At 44.6% G+C, this 21,936-nt stretch overlaps 3 protein-coding genes across 3 annotated transcripts; 2 read left to right on the forward strand and 1 right to left on the reverse strand.

The window, feature by feature from the left end:
* The first annotated feature begins 3,788 nt into the window (after positions 1-3,788).
* On the forward strand, positions 3,789-6,246 carry LOC136445397 (serine/threonine-protein phosphatase 6 regulatory ankyrin repeat subunit B-like). The gene has a single exon (XM_066443381.1). The coding sequence runs from the start codon at positions 4,206-4,208 to the stop codon at positions 5,421-5,423; it is 1,218 nt and encodes a 405-aa protein (XP_066299478.1). The 5' UTR covers positions 3,789-4,205; the 3' UTR covers positions 5,424-6,246.
* A 2,818-nt stretch (positions 6,247-9,064) lies between these two features.
* LOC136444874 (uncharacterized) lies at positions 9,065-14,843 on the forward strand. The gene is made up of 2 exons (XM_066442630.1): positions 9,065-9,362; positions 11,016-14,843. Exons 1-2 carry the CDS (start codon positions 9,158-9,160, stop codon positions 13,148-13,150), a joined length of 2,340 nt encoding a protein of 779 aa, XP_066298727.1. The 5' UTR covers positions 9,065-9,157; the 3' UTR covers positions 13,151-14,843.
* A 1,398-nt stretch (positions 14,844-16,241) lies between these two features.
* LOC136445180 (protein phosphatase 1 regulatory subunit 12A-like) lies at positions 16,242-18,011 on the reverse strand. The gene has a single exon (XM_066443048.1). It carries the CDS (start codon positions 18,009-18,011, stop codon positions 16,242-16,244), a length of 1,770 nt encoding a protein of 589 aa, XP_066299145.1.
* Between the last annotated feature and the right edge of the window lie 3,925 nt (positions 18,012-21,936).

The raw sequence follows: 21,936 nt of genomic DNA on the forward strand, positions 1-21,936 counted from the left end.
AAGATTGTTCCAACGCAAATAGTCTTTTTAGTGTTGGAACAAAGTTTTGAATTCATATTATAGACGATGTGTATGACATGATATTAAATAATTTTTGTGTATTATGTCACTCACACATCCCTTGGGATGTCCCAACCTGAAGAGAGCAATAGTCTGTTGAGACCACAGCTGGACATTTGTTGATTAACTCACTTTCTCGAAAAGTAACAGATATGCCTAAAGGGGTGTGTAATCAAAACGAAAACAAAGTATATCTGCATGTACTAGTAAATGGTTTAGTACCCTGTTTGATTGCATGGATTTTCCTTTTCGTATATATTCGTAATTTTCACTGTTTCATAGTCATCGATGTCCCTTTAGTGTCATCCAGTTTAGCTATGTTGACATCAGGGGGAACCATAGGGTCAAAGCAATAAATCAAGCAATTAACCTGTCAACCAATCACTAGTCGACGTGCATGCCCAGACTGTCATTCTTACTCACCCCAAGGCACCTTCCCCTTTGTTCCTCACGCATGTAGTAAGTCTGACCTGGGCCTGACACTGTTCGGTACCAGTCACACAGAAATGATCGATTTCCCTTCAACAAAACCGCTCTTTAGGACCTTTCAACAGGACGTCACATTCCGACAGAGTTTGGGACCTGCGAGTCGTCACCACAGGCTACATGACTCCGGGCCCGTATGTGTCAAAGTCTCCCCGGCTGTGCCGCTTTTCTTCAATAAGGGCACAAAATGCCTCAAAGAACGTCCCACGGTACGAAAAAGACTTTAAAACTTGCAAGATAGATCGGTTTGTTAAAATTGGGAGATCACATTTACTCACTAGAGTTAAATCCTTGCAGAAACTGTCCTATTCTTTTATTCATTCGATTATCTATTTATTCATCTTGGAGACAATTATATTGGGTTTCCCTTCAGTCGTGTGACCGATTTCCAAGGGAGCCCAACATGCAATGTTTCAGTCTAATGGCGGTTAAGGAAACAACTGCTCAGTAACAATGACTTTTACATGCAGATAAAGGCATGTTATATTAAGTAGTTTCAAACCTGGGATCATATCGTGGCGATGCTCAACCACCTTTTTGTGAGTGCTATGTTAGTTGTGTGCCAAAAAAAAAAAACTGCGACGAAGTAAAGAAATGTCACCAGCCTCGTAAACTAACATCTGCTTGGAGATCAGGCCCTGTCGTCAAGGCAACGCAGCATGTTTACAGCAGCCCTCGGGCCTGTATCCAGTCAGCACCAGTGTCTCACCTGGTAACGTTCTGTGTGCCCCACAACATAAGTTGGATGTCTTACAATGAGTGATTGGTGACTACGGTGTTTAAAGATGTCATCATTCAAGTTGCAACATGTCAATATCTTTGTGTGTCTCGTAAAGTTTGCACACGAAAAAAAGTACAATACGTATACACACGGCATCAGTGTACGCGCCTTTGTATTATTCGTTCCATACAGTAAATAATGTAGAAATTAAAGCTGTTTAAACGTACTTTTTACCTCTGAAAAGTTTATCAACTCAACGTATAAAGGGGGGGGGGGGTTGAATCACTGTTCCGAATCAGTTTTAGGGTGGAACGAAATTATCAATCTGAAGACAGTCAAGCCTGTTCGTCTCTACAGCAGTTCCCGATAGGAATTTTTAATTTTGTTCTTTTATTACTGGTTACGTCTTGTTTCCTGGTTGCTACCGTTCGGTGGTGCATGGTTCAATGACAAGGGCGCGACAAGGTCGGCACTGTGCGCACAACAACTTGACTGTAACCTGGAGACTTGTAACTGGCCACAGGACGCAACAAAACTTTCGGACAGTCCGTAAATTGAGCAAGGAACGTAGCTGAAGTGCAAAACACGCGTCTTGCAAGGTCATAATAAGCTTCACATGTTCATGCCAACAGGACTAAGAAGGTTCCGAACCTTTGGGCTATCTTCAACTTGACTGAGTGATTGTGTTATTTGTTCAACTGTAATCATAAGTTCCATGGAGTCTAGTAAAAAATGACACATCTTCAGTCTTAACCGGTATGTATTGTAGGCTTACAAATAACGAATATCAAAAAGCCACGAAGGCAGCGACTGCCATGAAAACTAGACTCTATTGACAATCTACAAATATCAATACGACAAATCCTTAAAGTACACCATTACTTATCATCCTTTTCCATCTTGTCGTTCTTAGCTGGTGACACAAGGCAGACAAAGACACAACATAATCCTTTATATGAAACTTCATGCCATTCATTCAGATTCTTCAGAACTATATATCCATCAAAGTCCCCAGTAGGTCTTGTCAAGAAAGGATTTGTGTGTCACAGAAGAGATAGTAGTCAAGAAAATATCACGTTTTACCTATCAAGATCTGTCTACAGATTACACAGAAATATGTTCCTCATCCCAAACGTTATCTACATGTCTCTCTCTGTCTTTCTCTGACAAAAAAGTCTTTGTTTACATAAGCCCGGAGCAGTGATCCAATTAGCCATAATTTTTCCCTAGAGGGGGTCCCACAAATCAGGCCGTCTGAATTGCAATTGTCCCAGGCTAGCCGACAGTCGAGGCACACCTGTTGACCGGTCCTGACGGACGTTTAGAAATTAGAACGCGGTTTGACAGGATGTTTGCTTTGGGGCGGGCGTTTTGCTTACTCTGGGCGGTTAGAAAGCTATTAGTTTTCACATAGAACGTGTCTTTCAATCCAGTATCCTTGACATTTCCGAAGTATGCCAGTGGTCCAGCGTTAGAATGCTTTGAATCAATACAACGTTAGTGATAACTAGTTAGAGAACTCGAAGTCCGCAATAAGAGTGTAAAAATTCCGAAGAAAGTTGTCATCACGAAAATGGTTCTAGTTCTGATTTAGCACCCATGTTAAATCAAGTGGACATATGCGAAGTGGTAGTTCAGCTTTTTAATGAAAACACATACCACAACTAATAACCTAACCACTATGATTAGGAGTACCTCGCGGGAGAACTTATAATCAACAGCTTTGGGCTATAATTCAGCTAATAAGGGTGCGTACATGGGTCTCCTTCTTATGCTATAACTGTCGGTACGTATACTAGGGTGTGTTTACAAAACTTAGCACAAATACTTGACTTAACCATGTTCATTCGCTACTTTTCACGGTGTTTAAGTGCACGAACGAGCGTAGGACATTATCACAATTCTTCACGAACATTTGGAAAATAAACAGTTTCGCATAGCGCACATTTTGAGAAACGTCTGAAACAAATATACGTACAAAGAAAATGTTTTCACACTTCCCTCATGACATTTTATTCTTAATGCAGGAGGTAAACTGGGAATCGAACCATCTATCAAGCTTATATCTCAGGGATTCTAATACAGAACGAGAAATCTGAGAAAAGGTTGTGAAAATGGCCGCATAAGGAGCATGTTTACTTCGGTCTTGCTACCGTCTTCATAAGGACTTGTTTGAACTACTTCAGGTCAGGGTAAGTCCTATAAGGAAAAGTCAAGAGTCTGTGGAGCCCTTCAGTACCTGTAAAGAAAGCCGTAATTGGCTGATAAGGGTTTCCATAGAGCCAGGAATTGTGCCATAAGCAGCTTTGAATGGGAGGTCTGGCAAATAACCCCATTTCAAAGCTTCAATTATTGTCTCTAAAAGAAGTCAATTGGAAAGTCTGCATTTCAAGGGATTTAGCGATTAAAGAGAATGTTTTCTTTAAAAGATTGTTGTTAACTAGTCTAAGAATATTTTGTGGAAATTTGTGATGTGCGAAATGATAACTTGTTAGGAAAACAATGATCGATAACAGGTGATTTTGTTTAGGGAGAACCCCCGTCGGGAGCGTCCTTGGTGATTCGTAGCAACGGCAGTGCGCGTTGGATTTCCGCCACCACGCCTCACAATGTGTGTAGGTTTGTTTAGTAAGACGAGGGCGCAAGGCCAAGACAAAGAACAGGTGATTGGATCTCTCTCTTACGGTGGGTACAAAATACCAGTTCTATTGGGTCTCATGGTAGTGCGGTAATTGAGCTGTTTTCCATGGGCCGGCCGTGTAGGCGATCAGACTACTATACGACTCACTACTGCGTGACCCGTGGATAGAACCGGACGGACTCGGTTCAACTCCCAAACAACGTGCGTTTTGGCGTCAACACTACAAGTCAAGAGTCGCTGTTTGGAAACACACGTACGGCGGCTGTAGCGGGCCGGGAGTGAAACACACGGCGGGCCATGGGGATCTTACACCGGGCCGTGTTGGACGGGCGTGTTCACCAGGTGAGACTACTCGTGTCCATCGGCGTGAGCCTAGAAGAACGCGGCCGGGACGGACTCACTCCTCTCATGCTCACCTGCTACGTCGACAAGGAAGAATCCGGACTCCGGATCGCCAGAATACTGGTCCGTTCCGGAGCGTACTTGAACGTGGAAGACTCTAACGGAATGAATGTCCTACACCACGCCTGTAAGGCCGGGAAATACGGCATCGTCGCCTTCTTAATCGACGAGGACGCCATGGTTACGAACAGTCCCGACAAGCTGGGCAACACCCCGTTGAACTATGCTGCTATAAACGGTAACCCCCAGTTGGTAAAACTCTTGGTGAACAGTTTGACTCGGTACAGGGTCGACATCGACCATAGGAATAAGGAGGGCTTCACGGCACTCCTTCTAGCGACTAAAAACGGACACTACCAGGCCTCGCAGATTCTGTTACAGGAGGGCCGAGCGTCCACGAGAGTAAGAGACAACGCACATTTCTTAAATCCGTCCGAGTGGGCGAAGAAGAGTCACAGCATACACGCCAGGTGCTTACGACAGAAGACTGCCGCTACCCGCCGGATCATGACCGGGAAGTTCGGGCCTCAATCCACGAGCGACAGCGACTCTTCCCGAAGCTCGATATCGTCTCTCTCCGTCTCTGATCGGTCCGTGTCGCCGACGACGATCGTGCGCTCGGAACGCCTGTCCATACCTTCACCTAGAAAAACTACCGCGGTTTCCCAAAGTTTCCCCCAGTTGAGACACCAGCGATTTACTAGCAGCAACACCAATAACAACTCTTGTAGCTTCCAAGAACAACACCTGCGCCCCTTACTCACGACAATAAGAAAAAGGAGCGCGAAGGAAGGCCGCCCGTTTTCTTCAAGTACCATCGCCTCAAGTGCCAGCATTCCTTCAAGTTCGTCCTCCTCAGTGACTCTTATAGAAGCGGCGCCGGAAGAAGTCAGAGACGTTGAAAACAACCAGTTAAGAACAATATTTCAGCTTTATGAGAAAGACTTAAGATGGAGACCCAAGTCTCTTCCTATTCCGACCATCATAACGCCGCCCCCCTCCCCACGCCCGCTGCTGAACCAACACCAGAGAGAGGGGTCGTTCGTGAGTGTCTTTACGGCGGGAACTGCCTTCACTACCCCCGGGTCGGTGGTAGGGCTAACGGTGGAGTAAAGAACAAATTGGCCACAACCCTTAAGAAACAGGTGTAGGGTTTAGAATCATTTCCATGGCTATGGTAAATTTGCGACATCTCTTTCAAACATCCACTCCGTTTTATACATTATAACTAGTCTGACTGGAGTTAGAAAGTTACGTCTTTAAATCCCATTGAAAATTGTTGTATACATGTATACATGGGCCAATATTAATGTAATAAAATGAGACAGGGAAAGTCAAACCTTTTTGTATACAAAATAGCCTTATAGACCTTATTGACTATTGTATTGGCTTTTGTTGTGTCGTGTTACTTAAGCCAGTGACAACATGCAATGGTGTGTGATACTAAGTAAGATAACAGCATATCTAGCATAACAAAACTATCTAAATTCCGTAGTACAGAAAATAATGAACATAAGCACTTGTGGAATTGTATTGTGTGGATATACTTGGAATTGTACTGGAGTAGCAAAACAGCAATTCTACTTTTTTCAAATGCTTCAAGAGAACCTTGATAAGTGAAATGAGATACCTTGCTAATATGAATGAATAAATAGTTATCAAACATGTGCATTGGATAGCTTTGACATCATCGTCCAGTTGAGGTAATGTGGAAATAGACTTTATATGGATGATGAATACATGATATAAGATCAAAAGATATGATTTTCCTCAGGGATTGAAAATACTGAATGGACTGATTGCAAATGTGCCAATTATCAAACTGACATTTTGTAGGTTCATGAATTATTCACGCCAAGGTCCGTCCACTTTTCTGATTACTTACTGACTTGAGAGCAAATCTGGGAAGATTAAAGAAGAGATTTGTCACTGTCTTTTATATTTGTCGTGTTCTGTGCAATAGTCTGGACATGGTCAGGTACCAGTGCCAATACACTATGGTTAAAATTTCTCCTGAGAACTAATAGCAGTTAGAAAAGCTTGGGTGTCGTCAAGCGGCTAGGCTAGCGGGCACGAGATTGAGAGTTGACGTGTTCAATTCTGTCTAGACGTGCCGGTTCTGTACTAGCTTGGGAAATGCACTTTCCACGACTTTCCACGTGTAAAAATGGCTGACTTCGGTTGGGGAGGTAAAAGACGATGGAAGGAGAGGGATGGGCTCCACCTTCCAATACCCTGCCCTAAACACAGTGGATAACAACCCACTGCCTCTAGGGTCTCCAAAAGGGCTCTGGGACTAATCTCCAAGCAGATCTATCGGTGGCAAGGCAGTATCAAAACGGCCAACGAGTAACCAAAGCCACTGGAGATTATCTGGGACTACCGTTACCTTTTTACCTTTTAGAAAAGCTTAGTAGGCCAAACGGAAAGGAATTATTCTGCTATTCAATAGTTCAATGGATAAGTTATCTCACTTATATATGTACTTGTCCCCCACTATGGTATCACACATTGACAGGTGTAACGACAAATTATAATTGTGTGACTTAAACAGAAGGTGTGAAACTAATTAAAAACAGATCACACCTACTAAACACATTTTTAGGTGTGAAAAATGGGAGAGCATTGAGCTCACAGATCTTAGGCTTGGCAGCTTGCGATATCTGTAAAAATAAAGAATCCATTAAGAAGTGATTTCTGCAATGCTTTTGAAACTCGGCTGTCGGTTTGTTACAGTTATTTCTTCTTATATTCTCGTATGAAAGGTTCAATGTCATCACCATGGAGACGAAATATGGATGACTTCGTATCAATAGGTACACATTATAACACCAGAACGCACTCAGAGAATGGGTAGAAAAAACATCTTTTGTTCCTTTCACAATGTCCTTTTCTATGGTAAGAAAAACGACTTTTTGTAGCAAGAACAAACGTGTAGCCCTGGCTCTAACTGGAGCGGAACACGTGCTACCGGAGGGTCGGTTAAGAGAGGCTTTTGTAATGAGTCCGTTAGTGTTGTCTTCGTAGGTGGATAATAGCTGGTATGGGGTCTTAGGTGGTTTCTAATCTTTACCGTTTTGTGACATCTATACTAGGGTGCGAACGATGGTGGACATGCAACACTTGCCATTGGTTCTACCGTATTGTGTGAGGAGCTAGCTACATTTCATAGGATAGGGGGTATCAATTCATGGGTCCCACGATACCCTATACAGGAACGAGGATCGGTAATTAGGCCATCTAAAGTTGCCTATATGGATAACACACACGCACGCACGCGTCAAAAAGAAGAAGAAAACAACAGATCACTTCTTTGGATAGATTGACGGCAATGTGCTGCTCTAGTTAATGGGTTAAGAAGTTACAAGGTACTTCATTCGTTAAGAGATGTGCCTAGGACGCACAACACCCAATGTATGTCTTTACAATAATGTTAACCTACTCTTCAAGCAGAGGTTGGTGGAGTAGATTGTGATCTTTTTATCATATGCCCCGTTTTCTGTCCGCACTTTTCACCAGAGAGAGTTTTGTGCAGAAAAAACGGGTCATACGCTGATATGGTAAAAAGGTCACAATCTTCTCCACCAACCTCTGCTTGGAGAGTAGGTTAACCTGACGCGTTTCTCTCTAAGGGCCCTGTCACACTTGTGCGTATATTCAAGTGCGCATGAGTTGCGTATATTAACATTTTTTGGCTTAAGTAAGGTTTGCGGGGGGAAAGTTGTCTTCTACGTTGACCCACCGTTGTGCAGCCTAGTGATCAAACCTAAGAAATCGCTTATTCGAGTGCAAACTTAAGCTAAACCAAAAAGACGCAACTCATGCGGACTTGTATATACGCACAAGTGTGACAGGGGCTTTACACCCCCATTCCACTCGCGCGGCGTCCTCGCTGCGACCGCTCTGAGACCGAACGATTTGACAGAGCACTCAACTAATTTCATAGATAAAAATGAATTTTTTGTGTGTGTTTTGTTGTTTTTTAAGTCATACTTTTACATCTGCATTATATTCCAATTATGATGTCAAGGATTAATTACACGAATCCGATCTATGTCTAGGGGCCGTAGGGGGTCCACACTTGTGCGTATGTCAAGTCTGTATGAGTTCAGTATCAGTTCGTATTTGATAGGACATAAGTTGCTTATACGCATTTTCATACATGGGCTGATATTAAATATTCTAAGGCTGTTTAGTAACTCTACTATATCTGTGCATGCATTTTAAATTCGCCGAATAACAACCAAAAAAATGAATACGGTACAAATACAGACTTATAAGTAAGCATGTAAGTGTGACAGCCCACCTAGGCACTAGCATAATCAAAATCAATATGCTTCTTGTGATCGTTGTTGACACATCGTCGCTAGGCAACGTAGGACACAATCTTGTAAAAACGTCTGACGTGGCCTCCAGGCCTAGGTCTAGGCCAATCTCCGGGTGGAAGTTGTATAATTGTAACTTGCAGCAGCAGAAATATACATCAAGCAAACATTTAAGTTGCAGATAAAGTGTTGTTCTACACTTAAATTTGATAAACTAGTATATCTTAAGTCATGAAAATCATCTAAGATAGCTATCTTTTCGATTGATTTCAAACGCAAGTGAAAATATAACAGGGGTTATATAATAATATGGTTCGTCACAAGACGTGCTTTTTCATAACTTTATATGAATAAACAATATTCCTCCGGTAGCTACGGTTGCTATGTGGAACAGACGTCATCACCAGACTAATCAAGCCACCCCCGCACCGCACACAAAGATGTTTCTTGAAAATAATTTCCTCAGTTCATTTTTTTCACTCAACCACCATCCATGCGTCAGAACGTTCTTTGTGGCTAGAAATGGCGCACGCCGCTGTCGTGATCGCTCTCGGGATGTTGTTTCTGGTGATGTTCCCCCTGGTCGTGTGGACTGCAGAGGCGGATATTTGTTTCCGGGGCTGCCGGCGGCGACGTTCCGAAAGTTGTGCGGTGGAGAATGCAGGTTTCTACAAGCTGTGGTGGGAGTTTCACCAACATGTGTTCACGGGCCCACACGGGCTGAAAGGTACGTTTGTTAGCATATAACAGCATTATCATATTTAACCAGGTTATAAAGATCGGGACTAGATGTTAAAATAACCCTTGGCAAGTGAAGGGTTGAACTTTAACCTAGGATTTTTTACCATGGTCAATACTGACCGACGGAGGCCACAGTAGATGAACTGGTTTATTTGATAACACGATATGAAATTACGGAGTACATCAATGGGCTAATTAAACTGCCGTGCTCTCTTCATACATATTAAAGGTTACCAATATTAGAATATGACATATGCTAAATATCTATCATAGTATTTATATCTAAAAGACAGTGACACATAGGCTGGGTTCAGACATGCAATCCCAATGAAGCACACTAGGAGTACACTCAGCCAAAGTCCGACTCAAGTGCGGTCTGTTTACACACAGGGCCGCGAAGTGACTTGGAACGCCCAGCTGCGTCCGCGATGTGACGACCGAAACATTGTCTCGCTTTGAATCATGACCAATTGTCTTGCACCATAGAAATAGATGCCGAAATATCATGGCATAAAGAGTAAGAAACACATTTCCAAATTTGCGTCAAGTGCTTTCAATGATTTCAATATGACCTCTGACCTGAGCATTGCATAACTCACCGGGAATAGACTCGGAGTCGACTCCGTGGATTTACATACTTGTAAGTAAGCAGGACTTGAGCATGGTCTCAAGGTTACTCAAGCCAAGTCTGGTACTTGAGCGTTGAGCACCCTAAATTTCTAATTACACGAGATTTTCCAATTTGGGCGAGGTAGAACCAATCTGTAGAACCAATTTTTTTTCTTCTTTTGGGTCAGACGCGCCACATGACTATTGATGACGAAACAGTTAATTTTCAACAGAGGTTAGACTCATTGGTATACGTACCTATGGGGCACCTAACACGTGTCAGTTGCCAAACTGGGGCAAATATTCCCCTTCTGGAAGGCCTGTTCCAGGCACCCTACTGCTGTCAAAACACAAAGGGATATACAACCAAACCTGTATACAACTTATGTTTATATGTGGATAGCTTAAGGGATGCTTGATATACTGAAATGGTAATCATGCATATTAGAATCTAATTTTCATGATCAATGAAGAAATTCTATAACCACACTCCATTCAATGATAAAATGCAAAAAATACAACATATGTAACTGAGAAATAGAGGGACATTGATAAATAAAAGTTAAGCAAATGAAAACATAATTTGCATGATTAATGAGCAAATGCTGTAATTCCATGTTGTTAAATAACTGGAATTTCATACTTGTGGCATTTAGAAGTTAAGTTATGTGAAGGTGAACATGGTTGAATATAACTTATGCAAATGAGGGCCTAATTTGCATCAGAAAATGCTAAAATAGCCTACTTTGTTAAGATAACACTGTCACATTGCTATTTGGGCGGAGAAGATGATCAACTGATATTATTTATGCAAATGTGACCTTATTTGCATGATTAATGAGAAACACTCATTTACATCAGTCGAAAAGGTTAAAATCATTTGGCGAAAGCATGAGGTGGTGGAACTCTAGTATGATTCGTACCAAATCGTATTTCTATTTCTTAACATCACATGTGAAGTATTGGTCTATGTTGATTGAAAGTTTGTCCCATTTTACAATACTCATTTATTCTCCATTCGTACACTTAGATGCGTTGGAAGCCAATCTGATGTGCGCCGAGTGTCACACGGTCAGGTCTTCGAGCAGAGGGCATCCCAGCATCCCTCTCTGTCTGGAGGAAGAGCGATTCGTCGTGGTTAAAGGTCACAACTTCCGAATCCTCTCGGATGACGTTCTCAAGCCCTTCCAAAATGTGATCAGCCTGTCGTTCTTGGAGGCCAACGTCACGGACGTGAGTACAGGAGCTCTCGCGAGACTTCGAAATCTCGAGTTTCTCGGGATTTTGAACAACAATTTACCCGTCCTGGAGCCGGGCAGTTTCTCCCTCCCGGAAACAAGATGGATGTCTCTGAGACAAAACAAGATCCACACGATCGAGCCTCGTGCTTTCGATGGTTCCCTTCACATGACCCTTCTGGATCTCCATGGCAACGACCTCCATGTCGTCATGGCTGCTTCCTTCCGTGGTCTGACGTCTTTAACCTCACTTGACCTCGGGTCCAACAGGATCAAGTACGTCACATCACACGCGTTCGAATCCCTGACGTCCCTTGAATCTCTAAGCCTTGAGAGTAACGAACTAGATGCAGTCAAGAAACACTGGTTCTGTGGCCTCTCCCGCCTAGAAGTCCTCAGTCTAGAAAACAATAGGATCACGGAAATAGATCATGGGAGCTTCCAGGCGCTTCAGGCACTGCGATCGCTCGAACTGTCCAGCAACAAACTGACATACGTTCACGCCTACTGGTTCCACAACATGACGAGCATTGAGAAGCTCTCCCTGGCGGATAATCGGATCATTGCAGGAGCCGATGGATCGCTGACTGGGTTAGCGATAGTATTGGATCTGTGCCGCAACCCCCTGCGGTGCACGTGTGCAAGCCGGTGGCTTCGCGGGCTCGGTTTAGACAACAGCAGTCGGCCCACCTGCGTGTACCCGTTCCTGTGGCGTAGCCAAAACCGCTCGGGCCATAATGTGACGCTCCCATGTCCACTTGCAGCACTGCCCACCAGCCTGATGGTGTCCGCCTTCCCCACATCGCTTCTATCAGCGCCCCCTGTCACCTTCCACTACACATACACTGCCACCTGTCGCCTGTACTGGGAACGACAACCTCAGCTCGTGTGGATGATCGGGAACGAGAAGGGCGTGAACCTGCCAAGCGATCTGCCTCCTGGACAGAAAACGACCTTGTCTGTATCCATGGCAACGTTTAACGTCACGGCAACGATGGAACATTCTATGTCCCAGAAGGGATGGCCCTGCCGACGATGTATCACGCTTAACTCCGGAGAGCAAACAAACGATGGCAATTCCCTGACTGACTACCTGGGCAAGACGGTGTCCACTGTGCAGGTGCGAACTCACCGTGCCATCACGCCGCTTGATTGCGTTGCAATAACTGAAGACAAAAACTTAACCATTCCGACCGCCGCTTCGTCCCAACAAACGGCAACGACGGCCAAATCTTCACTGCCTCCACCGACGACTGCCTCCTACCTCACAATGTCCAAGCAGTCCCCATCAAAGCGCGTCCTTGCGACCACGCAGCGACCTGCAGCTACAACTTCACATGCCGCAAACAAGGAACAGGACACAGACCAAAAGTCAGAGAGTTTGTCCTGTGTCCTGATCGCATTACTGGCTTCAGCAGTGATGGGCTTACTGACCGGCATCCCTTCCCTGTGCGTCATTCAGAAGCGGAAACGCAAAGGTCGACATCTGAAGATGATCTGGCAAGAGTCTCTAAGAAGAAGCCTCACGGCCAACAAGACTTACGCAGACGAAAAGGAAGGCAAAGTCAACACTGTGAGTAGCGAAGACAACGACCCCGACATGCTTACACCCAAATTGTACGAACCGGCGCACGAATACGAGACGTGCCCATCGCCAGCACTACGGTCACCTGTGACGTCCACGCAGGAGCGCCGCCCTGCGGATAGAAAGTCCACTGCATACACCATACCCCAGATCACGGACAGCGACTGCGGGATGTACAGGCAGGAGGAGGACGACGCCGTCCCAGCCGACCCGAACGCTCCGCCTCTGGAGGTCTACAAAACGAGTGACGTCACCTCGGATGACGAGGGGGCTTCTGGAGAAACCGAAAGAGAATCGAGTCCCGGCATTGACTGCGATGACACATGCGAGGGAACGGCCTAACCGGAAAATGCACATTTCTTTGTGTAAGACTGTAAAAAAGACAGAAAACAATATTTCAGATGACAAGAGTAGCATAACATGATGCTCTCGCTTAGATCCCCAAACCTCATTTTACATGCACAAAAGAACCAGACTTTTTTTGCTCAACGTTTTTTTCTTTTCGCAAACCATGTTCAGCTACAAAGCGGCTACAACTTTTGAATCACACCCCTGGCGAAATATGTACAAACGGCACCTATCAGCACCTGTCTAAGTACAAACACTTCACAGCTTTACGTCCTTCCTTCTCTCCTCGCATTTCTCTCACACCAACGCGTTTAGGAAACAATGCGCGGTAAGACCTGTGATGACGTGTTTGTAAGAAGTTCCGATGACTGAGAGAAAGAAAGAAAGACTGTTTCATCAAGAGGCAAACCACCACTCCATGTACATGTACTTCACTGCAGTTTGTCGACAAGTAGACTGTAAGGGGGCAATGTCCCAAGTTGCCCAAAGCGGCATTTTTTAAAGTAGTCAAGACACCCCCCTCGTAGGACTCCATGCACATGAATAAGTGTTTCTCTCAATTCAGACGACCGCTTTTACAAGCGCAAAAAATAACGTATTTCTTCCTTTCTCTTAGTTTCTTTTTCCTTCCTTCTTTCTTTACCCTCATACTTGTATTTCGACGACCTTAGGGAAAATAACATATCGTAAAGCATGACAACACTCATGATCAAGTATTTGAGTTTTTCAATAGTTTATAAAGCCATGTCATTTGAAATTTTTCAGGAGTAGCACATACATATACTGTATAAGAATTAGACCATAAATCAATTGTCCCTGCAAAATTGCAAAATGCCGATATAAAAAATATCAAAATCCTGTAAACGCATTTCATATGGCTTTTGCAACAAAGATTGCTGTTTTCTGATTACAAATTAATCCATTGTCATCACATATACATGTACAACATTCAGAGATTTTCAATATTGCTGCAAGGTACATTTGCATTGCGATTACTGTGCAAGTGTGAGCTGCAAAATTACCGAAGACATTGCACAAAAACTTAATCACTTAATCATATGCATTATTATACAATGTGTTCATTTACGATTGTCATGACGTGTGCTGATATATTCATATATGAACAAAAAACACAACACAAATGTACATCTAGATCAAAGATAAGCCATGGTTGTTCATTTCTGAAAGTTCTGAAAATGTTGGATTCAAAATCTCCCAAATGTGCTATGGGTATGGTAGAAAACAATAATTACATAAGGTAACCAGTATGTTTGGTCAACAGGTCTAAACACTGTACAGATTCCGTTCCCCTTTAAGCTTTATGATATGATATGATATGACAATAATCATAACCATGTACTGGATAATCATTGATATTGTGGCAGTGGTGTACACAATGTTATGTATAAATGTATCCATGTAGTTATAATTTGTACGAGTCAATGATTGAAAGACATCTATGACGACAACATGTTTTTGAATGACTAAGCAATATCATGTCTTAAGAATTTGAATAAGTGTTTGTTTTCTTTTGTGCAGTAGAGAGAAGTAAACAAACCGGTGTATTTACCGTGTACACAAACTGTTACCGACCATCAAAAAACTACTCGTCTTCAAAGAGGTGTTGAAAGATTTATGTGACAGTAACAATGAACACCTGGGCGATGACTTTTACCAGTACAAGGAACAAAAACCAGGTGTTCGTACTTGAAAAATATATATGGTGCGATCACGTGTTACACACGAGTCGACTCGGGGCTGTGTGTGAGGAGCTTTGGGCTCCTCAACTAAAGTGGAGTTTTCCTACTAGAGAACACTACTTGAGTGGCCTAGAGTTCTCCTTGCACAGCACTGAGTCGACCCCCATTCGACTAAAAAAACGCGTGTATAAATCGGGCCTACGACAGGACACTTAAGCTACAAACAAGGAAATGTTGACTGAAAATGTTCAAACAGATGTGTTGCCTTTTAGGTGACCTAACGGGTGTTGACCCTTCCCTAGATACCAAGTACAGCAAATCCAATAAGCTACATGGGGTTGATTTTATGATAGAGGCGTGCCGAGTTGGGCTTTAACAGCGAGGCGCCATATGTTGGTAATGACGAAAATTTAATGTCGCTGCAGAATTTTGACATGTATACGACTACTCAATATTTTCTATTGCCGTAAACTTAAGCAAACATACTTTAAGAAAGGCTGTCCCATAATATATGGAGGAAATAGTAAAGTGAATACGTGCGATATAGAATGGGAAAATCTTTCCCACCCTTAACCTGACAGTTTTTCAAATATCCCTCAATTTTGATCGAAATTTACGACGACGTAATTGCGGCGGTTTAATCAGAACAAACCAGGTGTGCCCGGGCGTGTTTTTCCGTAGCGTCGTTAAATGTTTGCCGGGGTTGTTTGATCGGTCCCCCGCCTGCCATGCCCCGCTGGTTACCGTACATAAGTCTCACACAACACGACCAGGCGCTGGAACAATCCTACTACCTCCTTAACGACACAACAAAAGAGAACTGGACTACGGAGTCTTGTTTGTCTATGAGAATGCCGTAAGCTTGGGGTTGTAGTTAGTACGGTACGGTCTGATTTTGTTAGTACAACAAGTGAACTGTGACAGGCGGAATGTTCTAATTATCGGGGATGACACACAGCTTAGTTTCCCATTCAAACCCAGGCATGTTGGCTGTAAGCGGGGTGTTTTGCTTTAAAGTGACGTCGCAACACGGTGTTGTGACTTCACAGGGGATTTAGAGTGATCCTCTCGATATTTGTTTAACAAGAAAAGAAAGGAGAGTCGATATTAGGGGAATTCCTGACCGATGGACCCAAAACTGTTCTGGCCATGGATAATTTTACCCCCAGTGTCATGGTAAATTGCACACGCACATGCAGCTCCAATATGCGTATATCAGTCTAACATAGAAAATAGGTATTACTAGTATTCTATATCAGCGATTAGATCTACATATACCTGTAGCTTTTCTTACAGCACATTCTTCCAAGACGTACCATATAGTCTTTCAGAGGTTCTGATTGTATCTTGGAGATGTCTTCTTGATGTCTAAGAGTGACTTAGTCTTAGTCTTCAATCTCAGTTACAGTGGACAGTCTTCTCGGTGTGGAGGTGCCGTTGTAGTACGACTCCGTGTCTGAGAACACACTGTCTCCGTGAAGCAGGGCCTCATCAGCGAGGGTCTGTAAATGTTTCAGCGTCGCCTCAGTAAACCCGAACTGTACCGCCGCCTTCTCGTCTATGTCTACGTTGGAGTTGTTTCTCAACAAGGCAGGAGCAGAGATGCGCTTGTTCGTGGCATCGTTCTTCGGAGGACTGAGAGTCAACTTGGGTGGAGTTACAGTCAACTTTTCTCTCGGAGCAGAGTCGCTCTTATTGTCTGTGTGTACAGAGATGGATCCTCGTTTGGGTTTAGCAAGCTTGGCAGGATCGAGTCTGAAACTGTCACTTCTGTCACGATTTTCCTTCGTGTCGTCATCCGAGTCCTTCGACCCCCTCTTCGACCTGGCGGACCTCGGTCTCCTGTTGTCGTCGGATGAAGACGCGTCGAGTTCCCGAGACCCGCGACGATTGGACGCCGCTCTAGTGTCCGTAGTATCTTTTGTGCCTTTCCCTTCTAAGTCTTTAAGTTTAGCTGATAGAATAGTTGTTCTTACGGACATGGAGCCTCTTTTCTTAAACCTCTGTAAAACAGACGATGGTTCTTCCTTTTCTTCGGGGAGCTCGATAGTTGGTACCGCAGGAAGAGACCCTCGTTTGGCCCTGCCCAGCGTACCTCCCAGCAGAGATGCTCGGCGTTTGAATGAGTCTCTCGCCGAGGTCCCTCCGGTCGATAGGCCCTTCCTCCGGCCGCGGTCCGACAACGCGTCCGACTCGCTGTCTCCACTCTCGCTCGGCGGCGGTGTCGGCACCTTGGGCGGAGGGACCGCGCTTTTCCGGTACGACGGCGAGATTTGCACCTCAAGCACTTTGTACAGATCTTGTAGCTCAGTTCTCCAACTCGTCCGTGGCCTGATTGACCGCCAGTCAAAACTAACAGAGGGGGATGGCGTCGGGAGGTCGATACGGTTGGGTGCTGTCTTTGGTCTAAGGTGTAACATTGCGCTGGGCGGGCGGCTGCTACCCGGCCTGATCCCGACGGCGTCTCGTGCCTTACTCGGTGCACTCTGTACCCTTGACGGTGTTGTAGGCTTCTCGACAGTGTCTCTGAAACAGTTCCTATGCCTTAAGAATTGAGCCCTATGCACCTTCACTAAGTTGTATTCCTCCTTGCTCGTCTTAAGGTACGTTTCTTCCTTTGGTGTCGGTTCGACGTTTCCTACCTTAATCATGACGTCGATCACCACAGAATGGCCGTTTTTAGCCGCCTCTAGTAGAGGGGAAACCCCGGCCATGTCCCTGACATTGATCGGTTGGCTGTACTGCAATAACCTTACCACAAGTTTCCTCACGATGTCCGTCCTTCCTTTAGAGGCGGCGTGAAACAAGGCTGTCCTTCCCTGTCTGTCCTTCCTGTTCAAGTCAAAGTCAGCAGCGCCGAGCAGAACGTCTACTAGCCCCTCTGATCCTGTTGAACAGGCGTAGCTAAGAGCGTTCCTTCCCGCCCGGTCCACAGGCCCGGCTCGGGCGCCGTGTTCTAGCAGCATCTTGGCCATGCCGATGCCCAGGTCGTGCCGAAGGCACAGGGCGCAACAGATGAGCGGCGTGCGGCCCTCCTGGTCCCGCCTGTTCACCGGCACGCCTCCCTCCTCCACCATCTCCCTCACATGGCCGAACAACCCCTGAAGTATCGCCTCTTGTAGCGTAAGCTCCTCTAGACGAGCCGCGTGCCCCATAGCTGACTTGGTCGTCAGGCACCAGGCAGGAAGTTCACGGCGTTTAACACGCTTCCCCGACCGTCAGTTCCTCATCGGTTCCGTCTCAGTTTCGTGTTTTACCCCACCGTACGTCCGTGACGGCGTCTTCGGCAGACGTTCACTCCTCTCCCGTCCAGAAAGTTATTCCAAGCGGTCCGTGTCACTCCCGTATAGCCTCCTTCTCTAACACGATTAGCTAACGAGGAGAAAGGTGTCCAATCCACAAGTGTGCGGGAGTAGAGGTGTAATACCTTAGTGAATCATGCTGTTTCTCCAGGCACGGATTAGCCGCTTTACTCCGCCTGGCAAAATAACCGCGTTGCCCGGCAGCCGCCCGGCCCACTTGTCACCACAGTTCACTGTTTGCCGTCACACGCCCTCTCAAACACCTGGGTCGGGTGAAAGAACTTGAAAACGTTTGGGATGTACCATCTTCCAAATGGGAGGGCGGGCTAAAGTTTATAACACTTTTCTTGCTATCATTCCTTTAATATGACACTATTGTACACCTGCATGTTTTGTGTTTATGCCATTGCTAAACTATTTTTTTATTCAAATTGCAACGGCAATACAAAGACCACCCAGGCAGCGTGGCTGATTTTGGGTGTCTGACACAGTACATACAATTCATCATCACATACAATTACAATGTTGAAAACTACGCATATATACAAATAAGGTCACTAACGTACACAATGATTTGATAATGATAATAATAATAATAGTACTAGTAATAATAATAATACTAATAAATGACAAGTAGGTTAGAGGTTTGAGAGGTCAGAGGTCAGGGTTAACAATACTAAAGTAATTAAGATTTGAAGTAGTTTGGCATGGTAAGTTGACGTGGATGGCTTAAATGGAAGGACTATTGAAACGCTTTGTAGAGGAAATATATGCTTCGACAGCCTTAAAAAGTTTTTTGTTTGTTTGATTGACATAGCCTGGTAACCCCTGCAGTAGGGTAGACACGGACAGACGTTGTTGTGTGAGCTGGTGGACTGAAGCAGCTAGGACGTCCCTCTGGCTGTTGTAGAGCGGACAATGTAGCAGGTAGTGGGCAACAGTCTCGGAGGACGCACCGCAGGAACACAACTTGTCTTTGATCTTCATTAGATGCAGGGTGGAATGCAAGGGGCTCCAGTCCATTCTTAGCCTGGTAGCGAGGATGTTGAAGTGCCTAGAACCTAGGCGTCTGTACGCTTGATGCTGCATAGAGGTCAGGAGGTAGTCTTTGCACATTCTCTTGAAGTTGTTTAAGGTCGAGGCCTCCTTCAGTCTCTGTGGAAGTTGATTCCAGAGGGTTGATGCATGAGGGATGAAGCTGGACCTGTACACCTTGGTTCTGCAGCGAGGGACGTGTAGGTGCGTTGTGTTGCGGAGCTGAAGTCTAGTTGACCTCTGTTCACCTCTTGTGGAGGGGATGAGCGACTGGAGGTGTGCTGGCACGAGGCCATTTGTGAGCTTGTACATCATCACCATGGAATGGTAGTGTCTCCTGGAGGCCAGACTGTCCCATTCTAGTTCCTGTGCAAGTCTGGTACTAGGAGTTCCCTTCATGGCTCCGGTTGTAAGGCAGCCTGCATGGTATTGGACTTTGTCAAGCAATTTGCTGGCTGAGCTGCAAAGATCACCTAGCAGTACAGAGGCGTACTCCAACTTAGTCCTAATCATGGTGTTGTAGGCTAGTTCAAAAGCCTCCCTACTTAGTTTTCCTCTAAGTTTACAGAGTGCACCTATAAGTTTCCTGGATTTACTGCACATTGTTTGAACGTGATCAGTCCATCTCAGGGTTTGGTGGATAGTAACTCCAAGGTGGGTGTATGACGACACTTGTTCGACGACTTTTCCAAGGATGTATATAGGTGGGAGCTGGACATTCTTCCGGTCTGACTTTATGCAGAGAACCTTACACTTATCTGGGTGAAGTTCAAGTCCCCAGTCAAGTTAATTGCTAAACTATCGAACTCCTAACTGTCTAAAACAAGACAGAAATTAACGTTAAATTACAGTTGAGTAAAAACCCAGCGCACCCCAGTTTTTCTTAATGTAGGAGTCCTCTTGAAGACGGAGGAAGCACGCTACGTGCTAGATGCGTAAGAAAACGGATGTAGACGTAGTGAAGTATCTGAAGGAATGCCACCTGTTGACACAGGCACTGTGTCGTCTGATTCATCGTCATAAGTCGTCCGTGAGGTTTTCTCATGACGTCACAGGGCTGGTGGCGTCACCAGGAGTCAAATCCATTGTCTGGTGGTCTTTTCAGAGTTTGTTTTAAGACTTAAGTGATTTCGCGCCCTCTTAAGTGACCCCAGAAAGTAAGACACGTCACGCATCGTTTGTTGTTGTTTTAGTTCATGACAGATGTCATTCTTTCTCTTGTTTTCTTCTGCAGACGGGAAGACGAATGGATGAATCATGTGGTATTTCACACGTACACCCATATCTAACATCTACTAACATAATTCCACCAGTGTACATAATTCCGCCACCCTGAAAAGATACGTCCAAACAGATGTCCAACCAACGTCCACACGTTTGTACATCTGTACTGTGTATACCTGGGAGATGCTGCACAAGAGATCTCTCAAACCTACTATTTTTCAGAGTGGCGGATTTATGTAACCAGACGAATTAATGTTAACGGAGGTTATATGTAACGTTAGGAAAGCTACTTGTTTCCAAAAAGCCCATTCTGTTTCCAAAATCTCCCACCATATCTACAGTTCCAGTAGCAAGTAAGTGTTTGGTTTTCTAAAGTTTCATTTCACACAGGATATAAGAGATGACGATTATGTGCCATGAAACAGCGAATCGACTTGAATCTGCCCCTATCGCCGTACCAATTAGTCTAGTTTGCGTGTGTGTCCGCTATATAATGGATTACTATGGGTGAAGAGAATATGTTATCGGTATTTACCTATCCCCGCGAGCTCGTCAAGCCTAGATAACAACACGGCCTTTCGGCCCGGACACGGCCAAATTGACTCCAAAACAAACTTGTACAAGCGATAACTAATCATTAATCACAACCAAATACCGTTAACCGCAAACTGCTGTCTGTGATAGACTTGTTGGTCTGTTTACCGTGGATTAATGTCACAGCTAAAAGAATGCTAAGCTCTTCTAACTGTACCATAAATATTATCTCGGTTGTTATGTTGACTGTAGTTATCTTGGGCTGTTATCATATCAGACTCGTCAAGTATTTCTCACAGTTGTTTCGTACAGCAATAAGGAAATGTCATCGTTTTTCTTTCACACGTTTTTAGCCTTTCACATAACATACATTAGACATTGGGATGTCATGGTGCCAATCCGTTCGTATCTCGGTTGGGGCTGCATCCGTATTTCGGAAGGGACGTGAAACTGGGGTCCCTTGTTCGAGGACGTGTCTTGAGCACGTTTTGACTTTACTTGAAAGGGGAAGGGCTAGCAACCCCTCCCTGTAAAAATATACCCTGCTGCTGAAACAGCAAGGAAATTTTTTGCTGCCCTATGTTCTCCCATGGTGGTTAAATACAGATTTTAAATCCTTGGTTCTACATTATCCAAGATAGCCATGTACATTGTGAGCAAACCTGTACACTTGAAGTTTCAACTGTTATGTGAATCCCGCTAACATTATGCAATAAGTCTCCCCTTTCCCCTACAAAAACATACACCCAACCAACCCTTGACATGCCATATCAGAGTGTGTCAACTCAGCGGGGCACTACTGACCCTGGATCAATATTTGAACAGCTTTTATTCCCGTGATTCAGACCAAGTCGGCTAATTAGCGAATAAAGATGGCGGTCTCAAACGACAAAGCATGTGACGACGCCGTCGCCATGACGACCGCGGACGCTAAGAGAAGGCACGTACGACTAGAGGGTATATTGACTCCTTATAAACTATCGAC

Source organism: Branchiostoma lanceolatum, chromosome 11 (assembly GCF_035083965.1).
Source record: "Branchiostoma lanceolatum isolate klBraLanc5 chromosome 11, klBraLanc5.hap2, whole genome shotgun sequence".
Lineage (NCBI taxonomy): Eukaryota > Metazoa > Chordata > Leptocardii > Amphioxiformes > Branchiostomatidae > Branchiostoma > Branchiostoma lanceolatum.

What these genes read in the sequence shown, in the direction of transcription:
- LOC136445397 (XM_066443381.1), top strand. Translation starts at nt 4,206, where the DNA reads ATGGGGATCTTACACCGGGCCGTGTTGGACGGGCGTGTTCACCAGGTG.
- LOC136444874 (XM_066442630.1), top strand. Translation starts at nt 9,158, where the DNA reads ATGGCGCACGCCGCTGTCGTGATCGCTCTCGGGATGTTGTTTCTGGTG. An exon ending in GGGCCCACACGGGCTGAAAG is followed by an intron (nt 9,363 to 11,015) that starts GTACGTTTGTTA and finishes TCGTACACTTAG; the next exon opens with ATGCGTTGGAAGCCAATCTG.
- LOC136445180 (XM_066443048.1), bottom strand. Translation starts at nt 18,011, where the DNA reads ATGGGGCACGCGGCTCGTCTAGAGGAGCTTACGCTACAAGAGGCGATA.